This window comes from Aspergillus bombycis (assembly GCF_001792695.1).
Source record: "Aspergillus bombycis strain NRRL26010 chromosome Unknown contig00105, whole genome shotgun sequence".
NCBI classification, from domain to species: Eukaryota; Fungi; Ascomycota; class Eurotiomycetes; order Eurotiales; family Aspergillaceae; genus Aspergillus; species Aspergillus bombycis.
Genome location: NW_019170107.1, coordinates 91,731 through 118,575, shown reverse-complemented (window position 1 = coordinate 118,575; position 26,845 = coordinate 91,731). Strand labels below are relative to the sequence as shown.

The 26,845-nt window shown below is 50.4% G+C and overlaps 10 protein-coding genes across 10 annotated transcripts; 6 read left to right on the top strand and 4 right to left on the bottom strand.

Annotated features, from left to right (window-relative positions):
* Positions 1-67: 67 nt before the first annotated feature.
* ABOM_009907 (F-box domain protein) lies at positions 68-1,768 on the bottom strand (the record flags this gene model as incomplete). Its single annotated transcript, XM_022537035.1, has 2 exons — positions 68-1,493; positions 1,542-1,768. The coding sequence occupies 2 exons, from the start codon at positions 1,766-1,768 to the stop codon at positions 68-70; spliced, it is 1,653 nt and encodes a 550-aa protein (XP_022385423.1).
* A 1,221-nt stretch (positions 1,769-2,989) lies between these two features.
* Positions 2,990-4,117, top strand: ABOM_009906 (uncharacterized protein; the record flags this gene model as incomplete). The annotated part of the gene is made up of 1 exon (XM_022537034.1): positions 2,990-4,117. One exon carries the CDS (start codon positions 2,990-2,992, stop codon positions 4,115-4,117), a length of 1,128 nt encoding a protein of 375 aa, XP_022385424.1.
* Positions 4,118-4,429: 312 nt separating this feature from the next.
* ABOM_009905 (C6 finger domain protein) lies at positions 4,430-5,695 on the bottom strand (the record flags this gene model as incomplete). Its single annotated transcript, XM_022537033.1, has 1 exon — positions 4,430-5,695. One exon carries the CDS (start codon positions 5,693-5,695, stop codon positions 4,430-4,432), a length of 1,266 nt encoding a protein of 421 aa, XP_022385415.1.
* Positions 5,696-8,008: 2,313 nt separating this feature from the next.
* Positions 8,009-8,493, top strand: ABOM_009904 (uncharacterized protein; the record flags this gene model as incomplete). The annotated part of the gene is made up of 3 exons (XM_022537032.1): positions 8,009-8,145; positions 8,201-8,342; positions 8,401-8,493. 3 exons carry the CDS (start codon positions 8,009-8,011, stop codon positions 8,491-8,493), a joined length of 372 nt encoding a protein of 123 aa, XP_022385416.1.
* Positions 8,494-9,546: 1,053 nt separating this feature from the next.
* Positions 9,547-10,028, bottom strand: ABOM_009903 (uncharacterized protein; the record flags this gene model as incomplete). The annotated part of the gene is made up of 3 exons (XM_022537031.1): positions 9,547-9,649; positions 9,709-9,787; positions 9,851-10,028. The coding sequence occupies 3 exons, from the start codon at positions 10,026-10,028 to the stop codon at positions 9,547-9,549; spliced, it is 360 nt and encodes a 119-aa protein (XP_022385419.1).
* Positions 10,029-15,758: 5,730 nt separating this feature from the next.
* On the top strand, positions 15,759-17,703 carry ABOM_009902 (siderochrome-iron transporter; the record flags this gene model as incomplete). Its single annotated transcript, XM_022537030.1, has 3 exons — positions 15,759-16,030; positions 16,102-16,715; positions 16,769-17,703. 3 exons carry the CDS (start codon positions 15,759-15,761, stop codon positions 17,701-17,703), a joined length of 1,821 nt encoding a protein of 606 aa, XP_022385420.1.
* Positions 17,704-18,562: 859 nt separating this feature from the next.
* ABOM_009901 (Ras-GEF domain-containing protein) lies at positions 18,563-20,128 on the top strand (the record flags this gene model as incomplete). The annotated part of the gene is made up of 3 exons (XM_022537029.1): positions 18,563-19,423; positions 19,473-19,689; positions 19,791-20,128. The coding sequence occupies 3 exons, from the start codon at positions 18,563-18,565 to the stop codon at positions 20,126-20,128; spliced, it is 1,416 nt and encodes a 471-aa protein (XP_022385417.1).
* A 252-nt stretch (positions 20,129-20,380) lies between these two features.
* On the bottom strand, positions 20,381-21,373 carry ABOM_009900 (uncharacterized protein; the record flags this gene model as incomplete). Its single annotated transcript, XM_022537028.1, has 1 exon — positions 20,381-21,373. One exon carries the CDS (start codon positions 21,371-21,373, stop codon positions 20,381-20,383), a length of 993 nt encoding a protein of 330 aa, XP_022385418.1.
* Positions 21,374-22,689: 1,316 nt separating this feature from the next.
* ABOM_009899 (uncharacterized protein) lies at positions 22,690-23,607 on the top strand (the record flags this gene model as incomplete). Its single annotated transcript, XM_022537027.1, has 3 exons — positions 22,690-22,819; positions 22,881-23,126; positions 23,189-23,607. The coding sequence occupies 3 exons, from the start codon at positions 22,690-22,692 to the stop codon at positions 23,605-23,607; spliced, it is 795 nt and encodes a 264-aa protein (XP_022385431.1).
* Positions 23,608-24,430: 823 nt separating this feature from the next.
* Positions 24,431-26,444, top strand: ABOM_009898 (acyl-CoA oxidase; the record flags this gene model as incomplete). The annotated part of the gene is made up of 6 exons (XM_022537026.1): positions 24,431-24,587; positions 24,637-24,835; positions 24,886-25,005; positions 25,053-25,202; positions 25,271-25,830; positions 25,882-26,444. The coding sequence occupies 6 exons, from the start codon at positions 24,431-24,433 to the stop codon at positions 26,442-26,444; spliced, it is 1,749 nt and encodes a 582-aa protein (XP_022385432.1).
* Between the last annotated feature and the right edge of the window lie 401 nt (positions 26,445-26,845).

Genomic DNA, 26,845 nt, shown 5'->3' with positions numbered 1-26,845 from the left:
AACCTCACCATCAACCAACAACACCCTCCAATCTCCATCTTAATCCATAAAACCCACCATATCCCCCTTACGACACACCCCTCGCCAAAGAAAACTCCTCCCGACTCCACAACCCCGTCCCAAGCTCATCCACAACCACCTCCAGCCCCAAGCCTTTCTCCGCACAAGCCTCCCTCAACTCCCCCTGAAACTCCTCCCACCCATCCATATAATTCTGGTCCCACAGTCGCCAAGTAATACACTCCAACTGCGGACTAAACCCACGCCAACTGGAAACAAACCCCCGAATAAGCCCATCGACCTCATCCTGCTCCCACTCGAAATCATAAAAACTGCGCAGATCTTCCCGCAAGCACAACCTCTGCAGGGATCTGGGCAGCCGAGGCCCCAGATCGGTGGCATCCTGGATATACCAACCCATAATCACGCAGAGGGGGACCTCCGCGGAGACCAGATTCGGGAACCAGGACAGCATACCCCCGAGGGGCTCGTGGAAGTGGTCGTCTGCGCCGTCCCAGTAGCGGTCGCCCAGGGTCGAAGGGTAGTATTCTACTCCCAGGGAGAGGTGGTGGAGTGTCTCGTGGAGGGGTTTCAGGGCGTTTGCTAGCGTGTCGGCGTTCTGGAGGACTAGTTCTCTGCCCCAGGCGTAGGCTAGGCCTAGGTGCAGGGTTCGGAGGTTGGGGGTCTGGGAGAGGAGGAAAGATACGTCGGATTCGGAGATGGTGGTTCGTGCGAGGATGAGTGTTTCTAGATTGTTGAGATGGAGCTTTGGGACGTTGTCCTGGAGTTCGCTGATGTCGCGCAGCCAGATTGATAAGTGGCGTAGCGAGGGGAGATAGAACCAGGCCATGAATTGGTCTGGATTGCAGGCGGGATAGCCATCCCGGGATTCGTCCTCATGCTCGGCGATGGGGACGTTGCCGCCGTAGTCTACTATCTCGAGATGCTGGAAGGTGGATAACACTCCATTCGGGGAGAAGAGAGCCTGCTTGAGCATGGTGCCTGGGTACCCGTCCTGCCAGACGAAGGAGTAGTCTAGACGTAGGGACTTTAGGTTGGGCAGCTGGGAGAGGAGAATGGCCGCGTAGCAGTAGGTATTTCCGCTCTTCAGGACCGCATGCCAGTCATCGAGGTCGCTGAATCCGGCGCGCTGGATAATGTCTATGGACTGGTTGATGACATCGCGGAAATTGTGGCACTCTGTTTCCCAGTCCAAGGCCGGCGGGGTTTCTTCCCAGGTTCCTGGTTCAGAGGACACAAGACTGACGTGGTGGATATACGATGCTATGTCGGGGTCATTGAAGATCAATCGCAATAGCTGCAGTAGTCGGCGCAGAGGCCGGTTGGACCAGTCGAGGGTGACATCGCGGTAGGCGAAAGGCGTAGCCGAGGCCCGGACATCTTTGCATGTCGTGGATACTGCTAATGAATCTTTCGATGACAGTTGATCCAGGATAGATATCAGACAGTCTGTGGGCAGTTGTGTGAAGGGCCTAGTTGGATTAGCAATCTGTGGGATATGAGGCATGCAATGGTCTTACTTGGCTTTTGGGGAGGTTGGCTTGTCGGTAGCCATTTTGCGGAAATAGGAGCTGAAGGTCCTGCGAGAAAGAGGACTGAAAAAGGTAAGCGTGAGACCCTTCTTTTGATCCTGCAGGCGATATGTGGGGGCTCGCTTCGACAATACGAGGCGACTAACGTCGGGGCGAAGAAGTGGATTCGCAATACGTTTGAGTCTAGTAATGTGCAAGAGTTGCAAGAGTTGCATGAGGAGTGTGCTTACATTGAGTAAATGCTGTCATGCAGTAAGAATTGCCTCTATCAGTGGTCGAGTGAAGCTATCCACAGGGAAAGTCTAAATGGACAATATTTGACAATCATGTGATCTTTGAGCTCCAGATGAAGTCTCCATGGGCCATTAGCTGGATATTACCTCATCCAGGGGTACATATCACAGCATCTAGAACCACGCCAAGGACAAACTGTCATGGCGGTTCAGTCCTTTAAAACCCCTCGGCAAGAGCCGATCCGTCGGGAAGCTGCCGATAAAATCGGGTCGGCATCTCTCCGCACGTGCAAGAGCCCCATCCTATACCGACTAGCTTCTGCACAGCCTCTGTAATCACTGTCACTGTGTCGGTCGTAAGTTTATGCCATACCCCTCTAAACACTACCTAGAATGCAGGTATCCACCCCCTTAGCTTCCTACTTAGTCTATGGCTCACGTAACTAAACGAAACGTAATCCATCTCATAGGTGAGTCACTTCTACAATGGGAAACATATGGGGGATATGCTGGTCGCAGCTACTGTATATTCTGCTCAGTATTACAGAGTTCGTGTTTCGAGCTACGAGTCCTGCACCGTAGTAATACTGATATGGCAGCCCAAGGACCTCCAGATGGACGAATGGGAATTGGGTGATTCTTCACGGGGATTATGATTGGGGCCATGACCAAGCCATATCCACAATATTTGAAACGGCGATCGCTATCTGCAGGTATGTCGGCAGCTACCCGGCTTCTATCCGATATGCTAGCCGTATCGAAGCTGCCGGACCCTGAATCTCATAGATAGCCGCCCCTCGCTTGCGTGTCCGCATACAGGCAGTAGCGTCCACGCCAAGTGGAATAGGAGCTTGTATATCCACAGTCGGAAGGAAGACAATTCCGCAGGATGAGAGATATGCAGGGACTAGGAAAGAGATTGTCTGTTCGAGTGCCAAAATCATAGATGGATTCTGCGATCAACGTCGCATTAACCCCATCGGTATAAGCAACTGTTTTCTACGCAGAGCTCAGTGTAGATAGCAATATGTTGAGAAATAGCATAAATACCTCTGCAGCGCATCCTTGTTCAACTTGAATATCAGCAATCGTTCTTTTATTCCTCATTCATTCATTCCTTTATTTATTTCATATCTCTCTTTAACTTCAGTCAATCATTACTACACAAAGCCCTAATCCCAACCCCTAGGGGTTAATCCCAAAATGCTCCCCAAAATCTGCTACTTCCTCTTCTACCTCTTCCTCACCCTCGTCGCTGCCACCCCGGTAGCCTTAGAAGACAGGGCCCCGAAGCCAGCTCCCTCGCCCGTATCCCTCGGTCTCAAGGTCCAGACAATCGACGACCTCAACAAGCCCGCGAAAGGGAAGAAGAACCCTTTCGTTGAGTACTCCTCCATCCTCAGCTTCAAGGATGGCAGCAAGATCACCAATGACCATGTCGTCGGCCTGGCCAAAGCCGCCTGGATGGAAATGTACAACATGCACCTCGAGGCAAACAAGAAGAAAGTAAACAAGGCTACGTTGCCTACCGTCATGAGCGCTATGAAGGTCGGCAATGAGGTTTATCTGGCGTCTAGTATGAAGGGTGGCGGTGGTCGTTATATTTATGTGGCCAGAGAAGAGACTGATGATGGAAAGACGACCGACAAGGGCAAGGACACTGATAAGGGTAAAAAGACCGACAAGGGCAAGGATGCCGATAAGGGTAAAAAGACCGACAAGGGCAAGGATGCCGATAAGGGAAAAAAGACCGACAAAGGCAAGGACAGTGACAAGGGCAAAAAGACCGACAAGGACAAGGCTGAGGACAAATACGGGGAATTTACCAGTGTTCTGAAGGACAATGCCGAGGATGTTATGCAAGCCCTGAAAGATGTCAGCACGCAGAGCCAGGGCCACAAGAACGGTCAAGGTGCGGCGAACTCCAATGGAGGTACTGTGACCCAGCATCGCACTCAGGCCGGCTGCGGCGAGGTAATGGTGTCTCTCGAGTATCGTTTGGAGCACAAGCATGACAAGCTGAGAAAGACGCAATACGAGCAAGACAAGAAGAAGCACAAGCCCACCATTGTTGCATGGGAGGGGCTGCAAAATGGTAAACTGATTAACGGTGGCGGCAAGATCAAGGCTCCTTGTGGTAAGGTTCCTGAAACTCAGGACGATGATGCATGCGGCGAGAACTGGGGTTGTGCCGCTTTTACTGGGCCCCCAGGCATGGACTTTGAGGTCATCTCGGCGGCCAGCCCGAAGGATCCTAGCGCCGAGGACTTTCCTACGTTTACGCATAAGAATGTGGTCTTTCCCACGCCCGCCAAGATTGATAAGAAGTGATTCTACGGCCCTATGAGTTTGGTCGATGGACGTGTGTTTGAGGTCAACCGTGCAAGATGTTGCTGTGGTATGGGGTCTACTAGGTAGTCAATTGGCAGTATTATAATACTAATTGAAAGTAACTTTATTATACCTACTACAATTCTCTTCACTAGCCGTATGGGTAGTAGGAAAAGAGCTCTGTGAACCTAAATATGAATTGAAGCTGTCGGGGAATATGAAAGGCAACAAGATTCGTACAACGGGTGCCACTTGAACCCATCAGACGAAACCAAGGGTTATACCTTATGTACCCTACTGAAAAACAACAAATCACGATCGAATCCCCAACATCCCCATCGACATCACAATGCGATCCATCCAATCCTCATTCCCACTAGGATGAATCTGATATGAATCCCGGAGATACTCAGGATCAAATCGAACCTGCCACTCCGGTGCATCCGCCTCCAAGCCACTCCACGGATTCGGCGACTGCAGACCGAGCTTCTCCGGATCCTCCCACGGCTCTGTAAGATAGTACCGCCGACGGAGATCCGCTCTGAGCAAGACGATCAATTGAGTTAACAACGAAATGCCCAATCGCATACCATACAATGAGGACTGGGCGAATGGGTCGACAAAGTCCCAAGGAATGGGACCGACGAATTGCTGCCAAGCTAGAATGGAGGCCTGGCGTTGATGGACGAGCGCACGTTGCAGCTCTGTTTGGAGTTTATTCAGTCGGTATCGGCCGCAGCCGATTTCCCACGCCAACCGTGCCTTGGCCTCGGGGTCGTCAGTTTTGATCACTCTTCGTGTCTCGACGAGCCACCCAGGACAGGAGGCAATCTCGATGAATGCCCGATCGACAATGAGTGCAAGCTCACTACAGTTGGCAGCCTGGCTTTCGATGTCGGCTAACTCGCTTAGAAACGCCCGCCACTGTGGCTCGCCGAGGAAGCAGTGTTCCCCTCGGATCATCGCGTCGGCGACCATAAAGGCTCGACAGGATTTGAACAATGTCAATCCAAACCCAGACCGATGGACTTCTTGCCCACGCATTTGGATCATCGTGGCTAGTCCGCGCGTATGCGTCAGCCACGACGCTCCCGTAATGCCATCCACCATCTCATACATAGTCAACAGGATACCAGAAGCAAGAGCCTCCTCTGTAGTGGCGAATTTCGGATGCCGGATAACGCTGGCGAGATAGTTCAACGCCCGGCTGTACATATGTCGACTGCACGTAACCTTGTCCAGATCCTTATACTTCCGGCCAATGAAAACGGTTGCCAGTGCGCGGTACGCCCAGACCAGCGCCTGGGGCGCAGTGAGGAGCGGACGCCTCGCATAGTCGATCCAGTTGACCTCAACGCGCTTACCACAGGAGGCAAATTGGGCAGGAAAGCTGGTCAATAGGAACGTGCAAAAGACCTCCACCTGTTGGAGGTCTAGGGCTGCGGCCGCTAGGTTCGGCTCCACCCGTTCATCGATGCTTTGGCAAGCTCGGACCAGGGCTGCTTCTCTGTGGGGTTGGGGTTGACTTTGGGCGTTTCGTTGTTGGTCTTTTTGGATGGAGCCTTTGGTTTGGTGCATGAATTTCCAGCGTTTTTCGTAGCCGGGGCAGTCGAGTTTACGCTTGGTGCATTGATTGCAGGATGGTTGGGTTAGGTCGCACTATATGTTTCGTATTTATATTAGAGGAGGTGTTTTTCTTCCTGCATGGCCAAGAGTAGATCCTTGCCCTTCTATCGGGGGTTCCAGGGGGTTCACGTCCTTACTGCCCCATCAGGGAGGGGGATTCGATGAGAGCTGAGACTAACCTTAACTCGTCTCCGCAAGCACGTCTGGCATGCATTGCTTTTTGGAACTCCGACCATGTTATGTTACTCTATTTGGAAAGACGATCGGACGCAGCGTATGCAGTGGTTGACGATGTGTCGCAGGTCAGCTCGAAGAGGAAACATGCTGAGAATACGACCGCGATGTGGGCCCTTGGCAGGGTCGTTTCACTGCCCAGACCAACTCTACCTGATCCAGCATGGATTGGCACCCAAATCGCTTTGTCCTGGTTATTTCACCCTCGATAGGGTTAGTGGATGTTGTTGCGAGCGCGGGATTGGTCGAGAATACGAGGCCCACTTTGTTCAGGGAGCGCATCGTGCATCTCGATGTCTGAATTGGAGTATGCCATCGAAGATAATGGTGTTGGAGAGAGGTTGGACCGTTCAAAGTATATCTGAAGGGTGGACCCAGGGACACTCTCTCGTCGTTGATTTAAAGTTGGGGTTAGATGTGCACGTGTTCCATTGCCCGTTCTGAATATATATTTCGGATAACTGATTCTGCGATACATCACATAATAAGTCTTAATCATACCATTTCTTCGTCAGTTAGTAATATATGTAACATATTTAAAGAATTAACAACCCGTTAAACTCGCAGTTGAGTCATCAACAATCGTACGACCCAGTTCGAGCACCCAGTCTGATATTTTAGTGACGCAACCTCCATGATATCCTCCATCAGAGATCTTGTCAGAACCGCATTTCAGAAACATATGCCATGATGGATTTCGCTGCCCTTACTTCTGTACCTGGTTGCTCCTGCTTCCGTAATTCGGCCTTTTCTTTAATCAGATCAATAGATGATACAGATGACACTTTCGAAGAACGATCATCCGCGGTCCACATCGTCGACTTCTCGGATCCGGTTGTATCCGACTCGCTCTCATGGTCAACAGACAGACAGGATAGATTAATTCCTTTTTCAGGCTGCATTTCGTCATTTAGAAGGCGGCTGGCCTCGTCGGAAGGTTGGGGATGGTACTGGGGACAACGGAAACTCCAGGCTGTATTGCCGGCAATCTGGTACGCCAACGCGCACAAGTAAGTGTGCAACTTGGTAGTGTGGCGTCCTTCTCCCCAATGAACCCCTCCACATGCCTCTGGTATTTTTCCTTATATCGGTTTATCACCGCCCGTACGAGCTTCTTTGCCTCAATATCGACATTGTTCCACTGCATAAAGAGCGATAAGATGTCTCGTCTGCAAAGTTGGAGAGAGTCTGATCCATTGTGTCGGTTCAAGACCTTTTACAGGCCCCTGGATTCTCCGAGTTCAACTTCATCATGGCCCTCTTTAATAGTAACTCCTCTAGCAAGTTGCTGCACGTCTAGAACATTATACATGATGGCGTAGTCCCCTCGTCATCTGCGATGAAATTGACCGGGTGTATGCACCGCCTATAATCCCATTACTCTAGCTCCGAATAGTAGTCTTCGAAAAGGGCTCAAGTATAGTCACTGCGACCTTGTTTTGGCGGATCTAGTTGAATCGAAAATATGGTCGAGATTGTCGATCCTCCGCACAAGAACTCGACATGCCGTGGCCGGCTCGGCGGATCTGCACCGGGAACACGAACCGCGACTCTTATCCTGCCAGAGCTTGGTCCACTCGGTCCCGCCAATTCCGTTTATCGTTCGGCAGAGAAAATAACGGGGAAAGGTTGCCGATCGATATTGATCTCAGTTTGATGTCAATGCTATGACGGTTGCTTGAATCTTGGCGTGCGTACTTGCGATCTTACTAAGGTTGGAAAGGTACATGGCATTATATTGTGCCTCCCCGCGGCTGGATAGAAACAAGGATATTGATAATGGTCATTCTTGAACCTAGTCGTCGTAATGGCGGCACTGTGAGATGTAAGTCTATCCTGTCTCCACCCTATTTGGTTCCTCCCAGTCTCAGTCAACGCCATGCATTACACCTTTGCTGAGCGAAGACTTGACCGCACAAGATGCCTTCACAGGGTGGTGCTGTGACCTGGAAATATCTATTGGCAACATCTTAAGCGTGCGTTGGGGAAGCCGTACAGTGTTCTGGTGCAATTAAACGCCATATTGCTGTGATGGAGCTGAGCAAGGAAGAGATGGGAGTCTTCGCGACTTTTCACCGTCTATGCACGGAACATGGACTTTTTGAAAGACTTAGAGATCTAGACACGAAAGAAGTGCAAGCCGGAATCAAAGACGAGGTCACGCTTCTGTAAGCAACTCAGTGAGATGTTGGACACTTGTGTTGTGTGTATTAACCAAAATAGACGATTTTTCAGAGCAGGCTTCCTGGATCCCCATAGAGCCCTCCAGCAGCTCCAAGAGGCAACCAGGTTTCGCGAGGAGTGGCATGTCCTTTCCCTGTATATAACTATTCATGTAGCCGACTTTAAAGGTACGCGCAAGTTTGTTCGTCCGACACCGTTGCCTATCTGCCTACGGCCCACTAACAGGTTCTGAACTGTAGTATCCCCATTGGACCGGCAGTCGAGATAAACCTGGATTGCCGATTCTCATGGTAGACATGGCACACTACAACCAAGCCGCAATAGCGCAATAGAGGAAATCACGGGATATGTCCTGTTGCACTGAGCCAACTGCCGGACCGAACATGGCTCAGTGGGCGATGGTATTTCACGATCATTTGACCCGCTTCGTTCTGCCCTTTTGCTCGGCTATCAGTGACTAGCTGAATCCGTCGACGCCCGTGAGCAACGCCGTTTATCTAATCGATGCATCTGTAGTCTCCGCCAGGCAAGCGTAGATTCTCAAAGGCTTTACGCAGGAAGTCAGCTGGATACTGATGATATGCTACCCAGAGACCATTGAGGGGATCTTTGCAAGTCGACCAACAGGGAGTAAGTGGGAAAATACGGACTAATAGATTCCGGACTAGCTTTGCAAAGTTCCGTCGTATTTCTCAGCGATATGGAACATCCTCAAGAAATGGGTGTGGATCCCGTTACAGCAGCTAAGGTAGTGGTATTAAAGTAATCGGGGGTGTATTCGATCTTAGGAGAGTTTATCGACAAAGAGAGCATTCTGACGAAACTCGGAGGGGGCTTTGCATTTCAGAATGGCATGTTCCCAGACTTGCATCATGGGATTCGTCAACACCTGCAGTGGACTACACCATGTGAATGCATATCACCTGGTCCAGTGAAGTGGAGGCAGGATGGTGATGATGGTAAGATCGCGGTTGTCACTGGACGTGGAGACATGAACGAACCAAGAAATGTTGAGATTGCTGTGGTGTGTGAAGACAAAAGAATGGAGTGAACGAGAGGGTTGACTTTTACATCACAGCCTACCAGCTACGGTGGAATATAGGAACTGTGGACCATGTAGTAAGGAGAACGAATGGGAATGCTTCGCTAGCCCCAGTAAAGATAGCGGTAACAGCGCAGACCCACCTGCGGTATTGGTCAGGTCAATACGGAGTACACATCGTGCCGATTTAGAGGAAATATTAAGATGAATGTCTCAGTTTTAGCCCCTATAGTGTGGGGAAACTGGAAGAAGATTATTGGATTGGAAGAGACAAGCTCTCGGAACTATCTACAAACATGCGGAGCTACTACCCTTCGCCCATCTCAATCATCTGCTAAGCAGCTTAGTTCTTGTAGCACTTGACAGAGCTCACGCCGCTCGAGCCGATGTTGTCGTTGCCAGGGGCCTGGATATCACCGGTACCACCGCCATTGCAGACGGTTGAGCTACAAAAAAGGTAGAAGTTAGCCAGAAGCCTCCCAAAGCACAAATGGAGAATACATACCTCCAGAAGCGGCAACGGTAACCATCAGGGATAGACACCGAGTGCACATTCTGGTCGACGGGAGTGCCGTGCAAGTTGACTGTACGCAATGAACGAATTAGCTTTCATGATGGCAGTTGGAATGGTGGGAGTGGCGACGAACAGCACTGATGTTGAGTGTAGACTGTGAAGCCTGTGCAGCCCGCCTTGTTGATGCCTGTGCAGACCTGAATGTTGACAGGCTCGTCTCTGGCCTGGAGATGGGCGGCCTCAGCGCTGGGCGCGGCGGTGGCGCCGCCAATGGCGGTCGCGAGCATCAGGACGGCAGCAGTGAAACGCATGATGAAGAGTTGTTTGGATAGTAGGAAAGTCGTGGTCTGGGAGAAGTTGGATAGCTCTTCTCAGTGCAGAAGACGGTGCATTTTATACCCTTTCTTGGATCCCAGTTTCCAGCTGCATCTTCTGGCTCCATTTTCTGGCCCCCAACCTGATCCAGCTTCGCAAAGTATGGACGAGCTGCAGTCTCTGGCTACTGAGCTCCTTTCAGAGTGAGGCGGTTCATATCATGAAGATTGTGAGATGTTTTCTTTCTTTCCCACCGCCCGGGAGGAACTTTTCCCATTGGCCCTCTGTCATTTGAGATTCTGCCCACCAATGAGCGACAATATCTAAAGGCGGAAGGGAAATGCAAAACGGTATGTAGATGATATCGTCCCACTAGACTTGGTGGCCAGACTTCATAGACTATAATAACCGAGGATGCGACAGTATGCGGTATTTGGCCTGGGTCAATGTAACTTCGATGAGACATGGCATAGCACTACCGCCCCGCAATCCGACGGACTCAAAACCGGCATATACGCGCGCGAAGGATCGCGGGATCGTCCAATCAAGTGAAGATACGACATCCTTAGCCGGTAAAGAAAGATCATTGTCGGGTTAAAAGGGACAGCATCGCCTCGTTCAACAAGATTCGCATCCTTCCCCTTGAAAGGGACGATACGAGACGCAAGGAACCCAAGAGAAGGGGAACACTAGTGGGCCCCACGCCTCTTCCGTGGCGGACCGAGACGCTTATCCTACGGTATACGGTAAGCCTGGTACTATAGATCCAGGGCCTACGTCTCAAAGGGTTAAATTGCTCTCTATCCTATTGGTGGGCTCATGATTGCCGAACCCCATATGCTTGTTTCGATGCAGTATTGAATCTGGTATGGTACAGTATTATGAGGTGTATAAATTATGGGCCGCGAAACATTTACACTATTCAAAATACATTCTTGATCTAGCGTCGGTGAATCTCGCGATGTGCAAGGACGGTATTCCAACCGAAGGTCGGTCGTCAATATTCTTGACTCAATTAGTGGTGAGATCAGGGTACCTCGGAAGTACTCTAGAAGAAGTCTCCGTGAGACTGCAACCCAACGCATTATTTGCGATATCATCAGACGATTGTTCTTCTATCAAGACCGAGGCCTTTCGCAGGATAAGACTTTCCCCCTTTCCTGACGGGCTCGCTGCATTAGATGTACCGTCACGCCAAGCATGGAAAATGGAGGACAAGCCTTCGAGGAAGTCGTCCAAGTCCACACCATGAACATGACTCTGTACCATATCACGCACTAATTCCTCGGTGGGGCCGGGGAGTGCAAGCCGGTAGAAATCTTTTGGTTGAAAGTTATGCCTTCGAAGTCACCCAATGTTCACGGTAAGGAACCGTCTGTCCCCCAAAGAGAATGCATGGATTGTATCGGTACACAGCATAGGATGCTCCTCGGTCAATTGGCCGTCAACAAGTTCGATTATGTATCTTGATCGAGCACGATCCAAGGAGTTTGATAGCGGCAGTATCCACCATCACCCGGTGGGGTTTCCTCGAACCATCACGGTGTGCTTTGAAATGCTGACCTATTACAACACAAACGGCCTCGTGCCATAGAATTACCCACAACTTGAGGGAGAATTAGATGATACTGTAATCCTTATTCTAAATCTAGTGCCGTCGCAGTCGATACGTACTGTCTTAATTTAGAGAAATCTCTATCTTAACTTGTTGGCTTTATTGTCAGCGCTAATAATCTAGTGCGCTCGTAGTAAGTCCGTAAATCTATCAACAGTAATATTTTGGGGGTAAATTCTTCATGTAAGATCTTAAATCTAGTAGCTCACCTGCAAGTCCTGTATGGAGATAGGTTTAACAAATAGACTGACAAGGATGCTTCCTTGGTATATATATGCTTAGTTTTACTAATAGCCGATATCTATTCCCTCTCAAAAAGCTATAGCAGCATATTTATATATTTAATACAAGGTTCGCCCCTTTTTTAGCAATATCTAGGACTAATGATATCTCTCCATTAGCCGCTTAGTTGACCGTGTATTCAATTTGCTCACACATTCTGTGTTTATCCATCGAAAGATCGCATTGTTTGGTTCCAGTAGAAAGGCCTCTATATCAAGAGCTGCTCTTACCTCACGCCCGGTCCTTAGGTAGTATATTCGATCACATGAGCTCTTCATATAAATCCAGGTTTGCTTAATAATTTATTTTATCTGCTAGACACGCGCCTTAGTACCGACACTCATTTACCATACTAGTCACTTGGCAGGTTGCTATCCTGTTTGACAGCTTCGCTTATAGAGCTGTAAAAGAGGAACGCGCATTGCCTAAACTTCTGGCTATATTTCTAAAGTAATACATACGTACTTAGCGTCGGTCCGCTCACGGGGATCGAGCGCGCTTTGTACAGTATTAAAGCTGGTCGGTCTCATATCGTCAATCTTACATAGCAAAACATCCATACTTTCCGAGGCGCAATACAAGACTCTGCCATTTTGTTATTTCTCCTGCGGTATCCTCTGTAGTTGTGTGAGAGGTGCAGGCTTTGTAGTAAGGTCCCACATTAGAATGTTAATCACCGATATTCCAACTATATACATATAACAATGAGTTTACATTTAGAGCCAGTGAAGCATCTACAATCATCCACTGGAGGCCCTTCCGAAGGAACACTCCCAAGCTTCACGGCTCCTGTTGCTGATCATAAATGCGTACATGCCTGTCAGAGATGTTAGTTTGGCGTTGAGAAGGTCTCCGGTGGCATGTTATCCACAGAGGGAAGTGGCAATGCTGTTATCAACGGTTGCTTTGGTCGTGATTGCTAGGTAGTCATCCGAGTTTGGTACTGTAGTCTCACTGAGGGGGAATTAAACCTCGGTTGAGATCTCCAAGGCTTGGTGGATATTACCAATTGCTAGATAGCCCCGAGCATTCTGGATTCTGGAAACGTGGTGTGTCCAATAGTCGAGACTTGAGTCCTTTCGTAGCCTGGAGAGCAGTCACCCTCTGCACTACCTGCAACTTTAAGTTGTGGTTACGAGCGGGGTTTTCAATAGTAAGGGTGACTTCCATTTTATTCTTCTAGTGACAAAAATAACAGTGGTTTCTCGTTCTCTCTCTTTCTAACCGAAGCAGAGTGAGCACAAAGCGATAAGAAAGAATAACAAAGGTCCTGGGAACACCAAGCATACTAATCATGGATCGGGCTTCAAGCAGTTAGACTCGGATGATATTTAGATTTGTTGGCTCAGATAAAAGATAAATATCAGGCTCTATTGTAAGGTATCTTTCAGGCAGCTCATCTTCACTCAGGCATTACTAGTACAGCCTCTCGACTGGACACCGTCACATAGCACAGCTCCATGAAGGGCTTTATGAACATACAATGTCATCCGCTGGCTAGCAGGGTATTTTATGAGCGCAAGCTCCCGTTATTGAATATCCTTACCAGCTTTGTGTCTTTCAAAGCGAGCCCTAGACTGTCTTCTACCAGAGGCACAACAAGTGCGCGATTCTACCACCGGTAGCTTCTTTGAGGGTTGAGCAACCTCAGTGCCTCACCTGACCCCTGGGTAGCTACAAGTGAAGTCGACCTGATATTCCCCACATTCACAGTATACGGAAATTAGCCTCCTAGGGTAGGCAGGTGAGTCGGTCATAGTCGAGCATTGCCGAATGCGGCTTCGTATCGGCATTTGATCAACACAGCTGAGCCAAGATAGTGGGCTTAGCGTCCTCCATGACAAGGCAATCTCTCTTCTATTCTTTCCTCCGATGTGTGGTACCTGTACCCTTTCCTCTTTTTTTAGTTTTACTTTTTTTTCCCTTGTCTAGCTCGGTAAAGCACTGGCCACAGCTGTGGCTACTGCCGAGCTGGAACCCACAATGGCAGGGCCTCTTGGTGAAATTCCTTGACTCGAATTTATAGTATGCAGAGTTCACATTTGTTTCGTTCCTCGTTAAGCTTACATATGCATATGTACAACATACCGAATTAATAACCTGTTTGTTCCGGGTATCAAGCGTGAGTGAGTTACCTGGTTCAGATATATAAAGTAGACTAGAATCTGTGAACTATGTTCACTTTCGCAGAACTAAATTGTGAAAAACAGACCTCACCAGAGTAATGCGTAAAAAAGAATATTTTTTTACGGATATCATGGAGTATGGAAAATATTTCCAAAGGTAATTTTTTTTTCTTGTTTGAATCGTGTCTGTCTTTAATCTGATGAAGCGCGCCGAGCGCCGCCAATGTGTTTGGAGAATCCACCGTAGCGGAAACTTCCGGCTTCCGACAAATGCCGTTCAGCTATTCCGTACAAAAAAAGAAGAAAAGAAAAAGGAGAGAGGAAATAGCTTCAAGTGTTCCTATATTCGAGATCTCCCTCTCTTGTACCTTCAGTAGACATTATCTATCATGGCGTGTGACGTTATGACAGAGGTGGTACTGGCCACTGGTGGAACAACGTGTTCAATACGATCAACACTATCAACATACTATAATATTTGGTACCAAATCCATGTCATTAAGGTATGGGGAATCATAACTATATTGGAATGATGAGCGACTTGAGCGGCCTTCCTTTTGTTCTTCTCTCTCAAGTTGCTGGAGATGCCGATGCAGCAAAACCAGAGAGAAGGATGGCCAGTGGGATGAACCGTAGTATCGAATCTAAGATCCCTGTAAACTCTATGCAGGATATTTTCTTTTCTCTTGGACGGATCGTGGGGGTGCGATGTCTCGCTATGATCATGCAACACGAGTGAGTGAGCCAGTGCTTCCTAACCCTATGGATGCTGCATGTATGCGGCAAGCACATACATTATTTCCCCCTTTCTCATAGCAAGACGATCAACACTGTGCACAGACACAATGTAACGCTGTTGACTCGTAGGTCTACTGCTGGACAAGGTTAAGGACTTCAATTAAGAAATAAATGGCGTAAAAGCCACGAGGGGCAGGAGGGGCCCGCACGTAAAATCGATTGTGCCTGTCAGATTTTAGCGTCCCATATATCACACTATAATAATGTTTTTTTCTCTACTTTTTTCTTGCCCTCTTCTCGCTGGACCTCCTTATTCCCGACAGCGTCCGTCAGTAATTTCCCTTCTCAGCAATGTGAGCCGACATGGTGACTAGCTCAATCACAGCTGCTGGGAGTCTTCCCACATAGCCTTATGCAATGAAGAACCCCTCCGACTGCGCTTGATCCATCTGCCTGGCCGATCGGGACATGGTGACGGCGGTCGCGTGGGATGGGCCACACGAGAAGCGAAGTCGGATGGAGACAAGCACCAGGAAGTGGATTTTATTAGTCAATGTGCGCGTTCAGCTGGAGCAACTAAGCCTCGCACGCCGGCGATCACTATCTTATTGGGAGCAGCCCCACCAATGAAAACGACATTTATCTGATCCGAAACCTAACCCTGGTTATCTGATCAAACCCGAGTCAACCCTCACGCGGCCGTCATTGGGCGACTGCATTTCTGTCTAGAGAACTTTGATCCCCATCGGGAAGCGCGTCTTGCGGCAATAATTTGAACAGACCACCCGTTGCTTTTTGTACACCGATGGGCAGATCGTATTCTCTAGGCCCGTTATGTAGAAAAGAGTTGCGACGCCCGGTCGTCGGTTCTTGTCGCCAGCCCTTCTGTCCCGTCGCACACACCAGGAAACGCGGTCAATCGCCCAAGTCCACACCGAGGGTGTACAAGACTTATTTTCCACGCCATGGCGGGCCCGAATATTGTGCGAGGCCGGAACGATACACAGTTGGCCCAGAGTGTGGTCGGTGCGGACTTTCGAGACCTCAAGTACGAGGCCAGTGTGTCATCCGCGAACAACAGCCACAATCCTGATGCGATCAGTCTCGAAGGCCCACAGAAACAGCCCTTTCGGAGACCGTCCGAGGAGGTCACCCAAGGCGCACAACTGGGAATTCGAAAGGCCGAAGCAGCGGCACTCGCCTGGAGTAAGAATACTGCTTATTTGACCTACGCTCTGTGAGTTGCATCAAGGCTGTCATTCTACCTTGTCTCGCTTCTTGTTACTAACCTGTGACCCGACTCGAAAGAGTCTGGCTCGGCTTCTTCATGCTAGCCCTACAGTCCGCAGTCAGTACGAACGTTATCCACAACGCATTCGCCCACTTCGAAGAAGCGCCCGCCGTGAGTACATCCAGCATTGTGGCCAGCGTGGTCAGTGGGGTAGTTCGGCTGCCTGCTGCAAAGCTCCTGAATATCTGGGGGCGCCCGGAAGGCCTGTCGCTGTTCCTCGCCGTTTACCTCCTGGGGTTAATCATCCTAGCCGCTTGCAACAACCCCAGCTCCTTCGCCGTCGGCTATGTGTTGTACTGGGTTGGATACGACGCCATTTTCTTGATCCTCGATGTTTTCATGGCAGACACGTCCGGGCTACGCAATCGAGCCTTTGCATTTGGATTTGCCAGTACGCCTTTTATCTGCACGGCCTTTACAGGGCCGCTCGCAGCCCAGTCCTTTGTGAATCACTCCACGTGGCGCTGGGCTTATGGGTGCTTTGCCATCGCGCAGGTGTTTGTTTTTCTCCCCTTGATTGCCGTGTTCAAGTTCTACCAGCTCAAAGCCGAGAAGATGTTCATTTTTGTGCGAGAGCCCAGCGGTCGCACATGGAAACAGTCCATCATCTTCTGGCTGAATGAATTTGATCGTATGTGTCGCCTTCCATGACCGACGGACTTCACTAACAATGGCCTAACATAGTGGTCGGCACCCTCCTCCTTACCGCTGCCTTCCTGTTGGTCCTCCTTCCCTTCAGCTTGCAATCCTACGGCCGAGCCGAGTACAACAGTCCAACGTTCATCGTCATGCTCGTGGTCGGCGTCCTCCTGTTCTTCGTGTTTGGCGCCTGGGAACGATATGGCACCGCAACGCCTTTCATCCAGTACGAAATGTTCAAGGACCGCAGCGTCCTCGGAGCCTGCATCGTGGCAGCCAGCCTATTCTTCAGCTACTATGCATGGGAGCTCTACTTCTACAACTTCTGCATGGTAGTCTACGGGCTCAGCGTGAGCATGACAGGATATGTCGGGCAGATATACAACGTCGGGTCATGTTTCTGGTCGGCAGTGTTCGGGGTGGTGGTATACGTCACGAAGCAGTTCAAATACAGCTGCCTGTGCTTCGGGCTGCCGCTCATCATGCTGGGCGCCGGCCTGATGATCCATTTCCGGTCCGCAGGCGGAAACATCGGATATATTGTGATGTGTCAGATCTTCATCGCGTTCGGTGGCGGAACACTAGTCATCGGCCAAGACATGGCTGTCATGGCAGCCTCCGACCGCGAAGGCGTCCCAATGATGCTGTCGATGATCGGCCTGTTCTCCAGCCTGGGCGGTGCGATCGGCAACGCGGCCTCGGCGGCCATCTTCTCCAATACCTTTCCCTCTGCCCTCCGGGACGCTCTCCCGGCCGAGAGCAAGTCCCAGTACATGGATATTTATCTCGGGGGGTACCTCAAACAGCTCGAGTACCCTGTTGGATCTGAGATCCGCGACGCCGTCAATCAGGCCTACGGCGCGTACATGAAGTATGGGTGTATCGCCGCCGTGGCGGTCATGGCCGTCGGGCTTCCGGCCATCGCCATGTGGAGGAACTACAGGGTTGACAAGAAGCAGAACAAGGGTGCCATGATGTGATGCGTTTTTTTTTTTCCTCTTTATCTTTGTTTTCTTTTGTCATATTGCTTACGTTATACCCCTATACCCCTGTGCTTTTTTTATCGTTACATTCGCTTGGCTCTATCTTGTTCACGTGTATATCATATGGGCCGATAGGGAGGATATTTGTTTACCACGCGTTATTAAACCCTGTATTTAGACATCTGGATCTATTTTCCAATTTAATCACTCTTAACCGAACTCTCTAATGCATGATTGCCTTTGTAGATCCCAAGTCAGGTCACCGAGGGGTTCGTCCGAAGAGAGGTACCGAACGAGCGGAACCAGCGACGTTGGACGTGCCCCTCCAAGGCAGTGAAGGTAACTACCGAGTTGACAGGCCGGACAGCGACTGCTCCGGGCCCCAGTGTATCCAAACTAGGGTCGTTAAACGCGTCATTGGCGGCTTGGCGGGGGCTACTGAATGGTGGAAATCAGGCAGCAAAGCCCACCGGGGTGCATGGAACCATCGGGGCACACACACACACGCCAGGCGACAGACAGGCCGCGCGACAGATTTTGTCCGTGCAAAGAAAATAGCTCATGTGGAGTGGCCGCCCAAAACGTAGGGAGTATCCGAGTCCAGCAGTTGATCGTCTCGGCGATAAGATTGATAAACTTAGGGCGAAGTCGGACCCGTTCAACGTACTTTTCCGCCGGTGACATGCCACTTGCTGGGCTTATTTTTGGCCCGCTTCGGTCCTTTTATTTGTCTTTGGTTTGCCGGGGTTTTCTTTTGTTGGTTTTGGTCCCTGGTGCTCGCAAGCTCTGCTAATGAAGTCCGCGGCGTCCGTTCTACCAGACTATTCTTTCCGAGAGGTCGCGTGCGAACACCATCATGCATGAGGCTACCCTCCCTGTGCGCGCCAGAGCGCTGTCTGTGGCTACTGATGTCCCATGGTTTCTGAAATTGGATCATGATGGTGAGGTGGTTTACGAAGCGACGGACCGGCCGCTGTTGAAGAGCGGTACGTTGACAGGACTCGTGGAACAGTTGACTCGCCATGACCGGCTAGACCTTGTCTTCAATGAGACCTTCCTCATCACCTATCCGACCTTTGTATCCGCTCCGGACCTCTTCGATGCCCTCTTCCAACGATTCCATGTCGAGCCCCCGGGTCAATTGACTGAACCCGAACTGCAGCTGTGGACCCGGCACAAACAAAGGGCAATCCGTCTCCGGGTCGTCAATATCTTGAAGACATGGCTGGAACGGTTCTGGATGGAGCCACCCGAGGAAGCCACAACAGACTTTCTCCGGAGGATACACGCCCAGATCAAGAACTCAGCGGATATGATGGAGACGCCTACTGCCCCGCAATTACTCAGTGCTATCGATCAGCGGATCCAAGGACAGGAGATCACAAAACGCCTCGCCACGCCGCCGAACTCCAACATTCCCAAACCCATCACACCCAAGAATATGAAGAAGCTGAAGATACTGGATCTCGACGCCACTGAGCTCGCCCGTCAGCTGACGATCATCGAATTCAACCATCACGCGCGGATCAGGCCGTGTGAATGCCTTAGCCAGAAATGGAAGAAGAGGAGGTCCAACAGCACCGAGCCGTCCACGGGGGTCAATGCCATGATTCTGCATTCGAATCGGCTGGCTAATTACGTGGGTGAGCTTGTCTTGGCGCAGGATGAGCTGAAAAAGCGGGTGTCTATGATCAAGTTGTTTGTGCAGGCTGCCGATGTAGGCTCCTTTTCCGTCGGCGGGTGTGCTCTGTCTGATATCTGGTTAGGTCTGTCGTTCGATCAACAATTATGCTACTTTGATGTCAATTGTGTCCGGCCTGGGACAGTCCCCTGTCTTTCGACTCCGGCAAACGTGGGGTCTTGTCAACCCGCGCATTCGCAGCCTACTTGAGGAGCTGCGGGGTTTGATGTCGAGTGAGAAGAATTGGGCCAAGTATCGCGAGGCTTTACGGCAGACTAGTCCGCCTTCTGTTCCGTTCCTGGGTATGTAATTGCCCGCTTCTCCGTTCTCTCTGCCTCTCTCTCTCGTCTTCTCTTCCTTTTACTCTCTTGTTCTATCATACATTCCACTAACGTGAGACTAGGAATCTACCTCACAGACCTAACATTCATTGACGACGGCATCCCCGACCTCGCGCAATCCGGCACGATCAACTTCACCAAGCGCATCAAAGTAGCCGAAGTCCTGCAAGACATCCAACAGTACCAAAACATGCCCTATAATCTCCAGCCCGTGCCGGAGATCCAGGACTTCCTGATCAGGAACCTGAGGGCCACAAAGGACGTGAGCGACATGTATGACCGGAGTCTTCAGCTAGAGCCGCGCATGGCGAACGAGGAGATCGTCGTGCGACGTGGTGCCCATACGGCCACCGGTAGCAATATGAGCTCAGTCATTATTGCTAGTATGGCTATGCGGTGAGAGTGGTTTTACCTGTGGTAGGTATTACGTTAGTAGGGAAGTTGAACTCTTCTGGTTTCTTCTTTTGTGATACTTTGTTTTTGTTCGGGTTTGTCTTCCTGTTTTTTCTTGACGATGATGAAGTTACGATTCTCGTGATATCACGGCTTTACGGTAATGTATATAGAAAAGTATATCTACTCTTTCGGTTCATGGCAATGGGATAAAAGCATAGATAGATACGTATCTCACTCAGGTCTCCAACTACGAACGTCATTCATTACCCACAACACTCTCCCTCCCCCTCCTAAACCGCTCAACAACAGGCACATAGCTCCCAAACTCCACCTCCTCCAAGATCCCCGGCCCAGCAGGACACCACCCCAGCCTCTCGCTGGCCTTCCTCCCACTCGCCCGATTCCTGACCAGTACAAACTCCACCAAGAACCTCCCCCACTTCGCCTCCAGCTCCTCCCTCGTCCGCGACACAACATCAACCCCCACAACCCTGCTAATCGCCCCTGCCAGCGCCGAATACGTCACATCCATACAGGAAACCCCATTAAAAACCTCCCCAGGGCCCGCAAACCGCGCAACGAGAAAATACAGCCGCGCCGCGTCCTCCACATGCACGGAGGAGAAACACCACTCCCCGTCGTCAATCTTAGCAGCCTCCCCATCCCGCACGGCAAGACGGATCAGATCCGCCGCGAACCCGTGGTCTGTTTCGCGGCCGTAGACGTACTGCGGGAGGCGGAGTACGCTTATCCGGACTCCCTTGGACACCCACGCGAGGGCGCGTTCCTCAGCTAGGTGGCGGGGTAGGGGCGTGTAGGGTGGTAAGGGGGCTGTCTCGTCGGTTTCTCCGCCCGAGGGATCGGGTTGGACGCAGAGTGTGCCGCCGGTCGTCACTAGCGGTTTGTCCGTGTCTTGGAGGGCGCTGGCTAGCGCGTCCACGGCGGTGATGTCCAGGGCTAGCAGGTCTGCGTAGGGCTTGCTCCAGTCGTGGCTGAAGGCAAGGTGGAGGACCATGTCTGCGTGTTTGGCTTCTTCAGTGAGGAGCGTGGTGTCGCTTAGCGTGCCTCTTACTGGGGTTGCACCCAGTCTGTGCAGGAGGTCGTCGCCTGCCTCGCTGCGGGAGAGACCACGCACGCTGTGCCCTGCTGCGATGGCGAATTCGGTGACTACTCGGCCTATGTAGCCTGTTGCACCTGTTATGAAGACTTTCTGGGGCGGGGTGGTGGTGGTGGTGGTGTTGGGGGGCATTTTGGCGGTTTGTTACTTAGGTAGTGGCGCGCTGGTGTGTTTGTGTAGGATTTATTGAGTGGTTTGCACAGATGGGATTGAGGTTCCTTAGTATCAGTTCAAGTAGTGTATGAGCAAGTGTAGAGGGTAGAGGGCTTTATATGTGGTCATGGGATAGGATTTCTGTCGGAGTGGAGATTATCTCTTCATTCACTATTCTCGGTCTCCTCTCGGGAAATCAAGATTCACTTCTCTTTGCAGATTTGTATCATGTGGACCACGGATTTTCTCACTGTGAATTGATATTGTGGATCCAGCGTTGCATTCACGACGCTTGGCTGCATGTATACATTTCTGAAGAGGGGACGAAGAGAGCTTGGATTCAAGGTCGGATGTTGCCGCCTGTGATAGTGGGCAATAAACCCCTCTCATTATACCTTCTTGCATTGGGGGATTCTGTGAGGAGAGGAGCTATGTCTACTCCATACAACTCGAACGAAAGTTGACAAGAGCCAAGATGGACTCGAAAGCTTGAGCTGGACAATGTATAGAGCTAACCAGAACGGGTTAGTGTGTTTACCATCCTTATGCTGAGGACATAAATGACTAAGCATATTAGTGCACTGTAAAGTAGAACTGCCCTAACTGGAATTTCGTGTTCGTAGGGGATGTGATTGCATTTGCTCTTTCTGCCCTATATCCTGTCTAACGGACTCGACGAGCTTCAGTTTGGGATCTAAAAGACATGGCAAGGTGTGAGTGATAGATTCATATATTGACCCCTCCGGTGGGGCTCTACTACCCCTTACTGCCTGTATGGTGAAAAAGCAGTGGAGACCGTACTTTCCAACCGCTTTGGCGCAGTCAATGCTCATCCATGACATCTGGTTAGAGTGGTAGCTCGAACTACTGGGCTTATGCGCCATGTCACTCCTGAAGAGCCAGAACGATCTACTAACTGCAACGCTTCTGATTGGGCGCAAACCAGATGTAGGTACAGTCATAGAAAAACCCGATCTGCTCAGGGCCCAAGTACTCTCGAATTTCTGCCAATATGACACTACCATCATGTCTCTGGGATATCTCCTGACGTTGATCAACTTAGAAGATCACTTGTACAACGTGCATGCGCATAGCGCCTCGTCGACCAATAGCAATGACAGTGGTAACCTCGACGCAGCTGGCGACCCCACACTAGCGCTTAACCACGTCAACTCCAAACAAGCAAACACACACCATAATTCAAGCTTCTCTGTAGCCATCTCTCCCATGCATTATACTCACCCCCCTATAAATCTAACAGGGCCATACCAACACAGCTCAACTAAACTCTCTCAATGGGCCCCCTCCGCTCCACGTACGCTGGAGTGACCATCGACGCAGAGAGAACCCTCCTGTGCAAATGTGACTATCCCATGAGGAGGTACACAGTCAAGGACGCGAAGAGCCCATACCAAGGGGAACAATGTACATCCTTCCGTCTCTTCTCATCTGACCAAATCAATTCTCCAAGGCTGATAATGTCTAGATCTGGCATGTAAAAGGCATTCCAAAGACGAAGCACAATGCAACAGCTGGGTATGGCTCGACGAAGCGTCTCAGGTAGAGCAACTCGTTCCTCGCCTAGCGGTTCCGCAAACACCGAGGAAGCAGACCGATATAAGAGAGTTTGGGCAGTTGACGCCGCCGAAATCGTCGTGTCTGAAGAGGAAGCGGGTGAATGTAGACCCTGGAAGTTTGGACGAACTCCCCGGGGATGAGATAGAGGATAGCGGTACGTTTGACTTATTTATTATATATTAGGGTTTGGGAAAGGTGATGGTAACATGTTCTTAGATTTGTCGGAAGGGACTTTAGATTCGCCATCTCGGAGTAGGCAAAGGTTGTTTGGAAAGGACGAGTCGACTCCGGTAGCTCACTCGCTGTTTGTATGGCAGGAGGGCATGGGTACTGTACGGCATCAACCTCTTCGAAGACTGGAGACTCCGCCTCCTCGAGCCACAGATTCCAGCACACCACAAAACCCCGAACTTGTTAGCTCTGGGCTGTTTACTCCGGGATCAGGTGCCCGTAGCCATAGGAAGCGGTGGATTAATACGGACGCACCAGCAACACCAACGAAGCAGAACCGTATTTTTGCATCTCCCGCTTGTGTGGTGGAGGATGATATTAGTGATTCGGATTCATATGGCTGGGATGAGGAGCTGGTTGCCGCCATGCTAGATAAATCGGACCAGGTGCAGCCGTCGACATAAGATCGGTGATGGGTAGGTTAGATGCATCTAGGTCGAGAGGTCTCAAATCAGCATTTCTGACATTGATTTGGGAAATAATATTCCATCCACAATCAAAGTGAAAACCCACAAAGTAGTATGAACGTGCATTCCTGGATGAGTAACAGTCGACATTTCCCCTCAATGCAACCTGACCTTGGCTCACTCCACTCCACCATTAGTGGCGCATGCTGAAGTTTAATGCAAGTTGCGGGTGCTTGCACCATAATTTGTTTCATTCTCGAATATCTGTGCCGCAATTTCTGTGTGCAGATCTCTTCTGTCGGTCGAACTATACTATAGGACCGTGCACCCAGCTGGCATATCGCTTCTTGCACGATTGCCGATGGGTGATTGGTATCCGTGAGAAGAGTCAAAGTGATATCAGCTTGGTGACGCAGGTGTGATGCGCTGCCAAACGGAGACCCAAACCTCTTTGCCACTTTAGCCGTGTGTGGCTTTCGATATTATAATTTTACTTTGACCCAGTTAATCTTGCTTGGGATGCTCTTCCTCGTCTGGGTCCTTTGGCGCCTGTCTGCATGGCCTGACCACGTATTTGTTGATTGACATGTGCATCTCTCCCTTATACTAACTCGAGGATGGCATAGAGGCGCTGTGAGACATCCTTAGCTCGTAGATCCTGTCTATACCGTTGAGTAGAACCCCTCCGTGTATCGATATGCCGAGTGCTCTGTAGGCGAGAAGCTTAGACCATGTGACTTAAAGCTACCATCGGTCCTGCATTTGTCTCTCTGCCGCCTACGATTCTGTCTTGCTTAATCCTTTCCACACATCTATCGCAATGCCACGCAACGGAGACAGGCCTCATGCCGAACGGGTTATTGATTCGACGCTCCTGCTCGATTTAGACATCTTCAGGGTCTCGGCAGATAATGCAACCCGCGACGAGAAAATCGCCTTGGCATACCATCGAGCCCGGGCGATAGCAGGAGCCTACGGTGCGCTTCCTTTCCTCTGGTATTTATTGCCGATTAACCTGGTACACAGCATTTACAACGGGAGACATACAGCACCTAACCGACAAGTTCTGGCAGTTCCACCAGGACATGATTCATACGCTAGACTCGGCCGCTTTCAGTCTATTGGCGATACAGTACAATCTCTGTGTGGGGACCCTGGCTCCCTTCCTTGAGCATAGAGCGGACCTCAAAGCTATTGTTGAGCCGTTACTCTCTTTCGAGATCTCGTAAGCGTCATCCGATGTGCTGATCTCCATAACACGCTGACAGGTAATAGAGGGCAATTTCTTCTTCCAGAGGTTGGACATGGCTTGGATGCACATGCTGTTGAAACGGTGGCTACTTTGCTTCCAGATGGCACCTTCGACCTGCATACTCCGAATCTGGACGCAGCCAAGTAAGTGACCCCTTTGACCTATCGATGACCAGTGACGGACCTTTCAGGTTTATGCCAGCAACAACCCCTATAGAAGGCTTTCCCCGAATCGGGATTGTCATCGCCAGAGTAACAGTCGAGGGTGAAGATCGTGGTGTCAAACCGTTTCTGGTCTGGCTCAACGATGGTCATGAAATGTCTACAGGCATATACGCGAAGTACAACCCTCCCACCCATCCAGTAATCCTCATCTAACCCTTGAGATAAAATTCCAGAGCCCTCCCAGGCGCGCAGGATCCAAAACCCTCGACCATTGTATCACATCCTTCGAACACGTCCGGCTCCCACACACAGCCCTTCTCGGAACTCTCGATGCACCAACAGACCGACGAAAGAGCTTCCAATCCACCATCCACCGCGTCTACATTGCCACATTGTCTCTGTCTACTGTTCTTATCTCAGCATTGAAAAGCTCTGTTTTCGTAGCGGGAAAATACAGTTTCCGTCGACATATATGGGGTCCCACTAACGAGCCCCGACCGATTATATTTTTCCGGCCACAACATCGTCCGATTCTTCATACATTAGCTCAGATCGCTGTCTTCGATCCCTTCGCGGAGGAAAGCATCCAGAATTACATGGACACGAAAATCCCCTATGTCGTCCGGCAAGGTGTTGCAACCGCGTTCAAAGCCGTCGTCCATCGCGCCACACAGGAAAGCCTTTGCTATCTAGGCGAGCGCTGCGGTGCGCACGGCCTGTTCGCGTATAACAACATCATCGATAACCAGATTGAAGCTCATGGGAACTCTATCGCCGAGGGAGATTCCCTGGCTCTTAGCATAAGTACATATATCATACACAACCGACCGGATCACTAGCTAACTGCTTGCACAGGGCTTGCCTCCGAGTTAATCCTAGGAGGATACCGCATGCCCCCACCCCGCTATCCAGCCTGCCTACTGGCCATATTCGAAGCTGGTCTATTCCGCCATGCCCGAGATATCATAGACTCGCTCGAAAGGGCTCAGCGAACGGGGGAATTCAATAGGCGTATACTCCCCCGCTGCCAGACGCTGGTTGAGGCTGTTGGTCATCGGATGGCATACGAGGCGGGCTTGGATTCTGGTGTGGTGCCGGAATTACTTGATCTCTATGAGGCTGGTGTCGTGGTTCAGCATTCTGGATGGTTCGTGGAGAACCTGGGATTAGATACTGAGACGCAGTTCAATATGGAGATGCAAGCGATGAATGGAGTGCTGCCTCGGCTGGAGCAGTTGTTGGACGCAACCGGTGCGGAGCCTTATTGTACAGCGCCCATTGTGTCTAACGAGGCCTGGGCGGAGTTTGTCAACAGCCTTGAAGTGCACAAGGGCAATGCTCGGATGGATATCTGTGAGTATGATCCGGAACTTGAGGATACTGTTAGTATATTTGGATTCCTGAGAGGCAGTGGCTAGGTGGGTATCTTTGGAATTGAATCTGTTGTCACGGCTGATGGCATAACTCTGTATGCTTAAACGAAGTCTTCAAGCTGAGTTATTATTCCTCAGACTACTATTTACGAATGCGAATCCTCTAGTTTCTTATTTTCCTTCTCAAAGTCCATGACCGTCATAGGTATTAAGCACGATGTATGTCGGTACATTTATTTGTACACTTTCATCGGTCTTGCAGCACAACAGATAGGCCTCTTGGATGAGAAAATCATTTACGAATGATACCAGAGAACTACAGTCTGGCTTCCCTTCAGCCACTATATGGCTACCCGTCACCATCTAGAATTGCTCGCTTCCACCAGTATACCTTTTCCCACCTGATCCCACGCAGCTTCCAGTCTACGTACAATGCCCCGATAAAT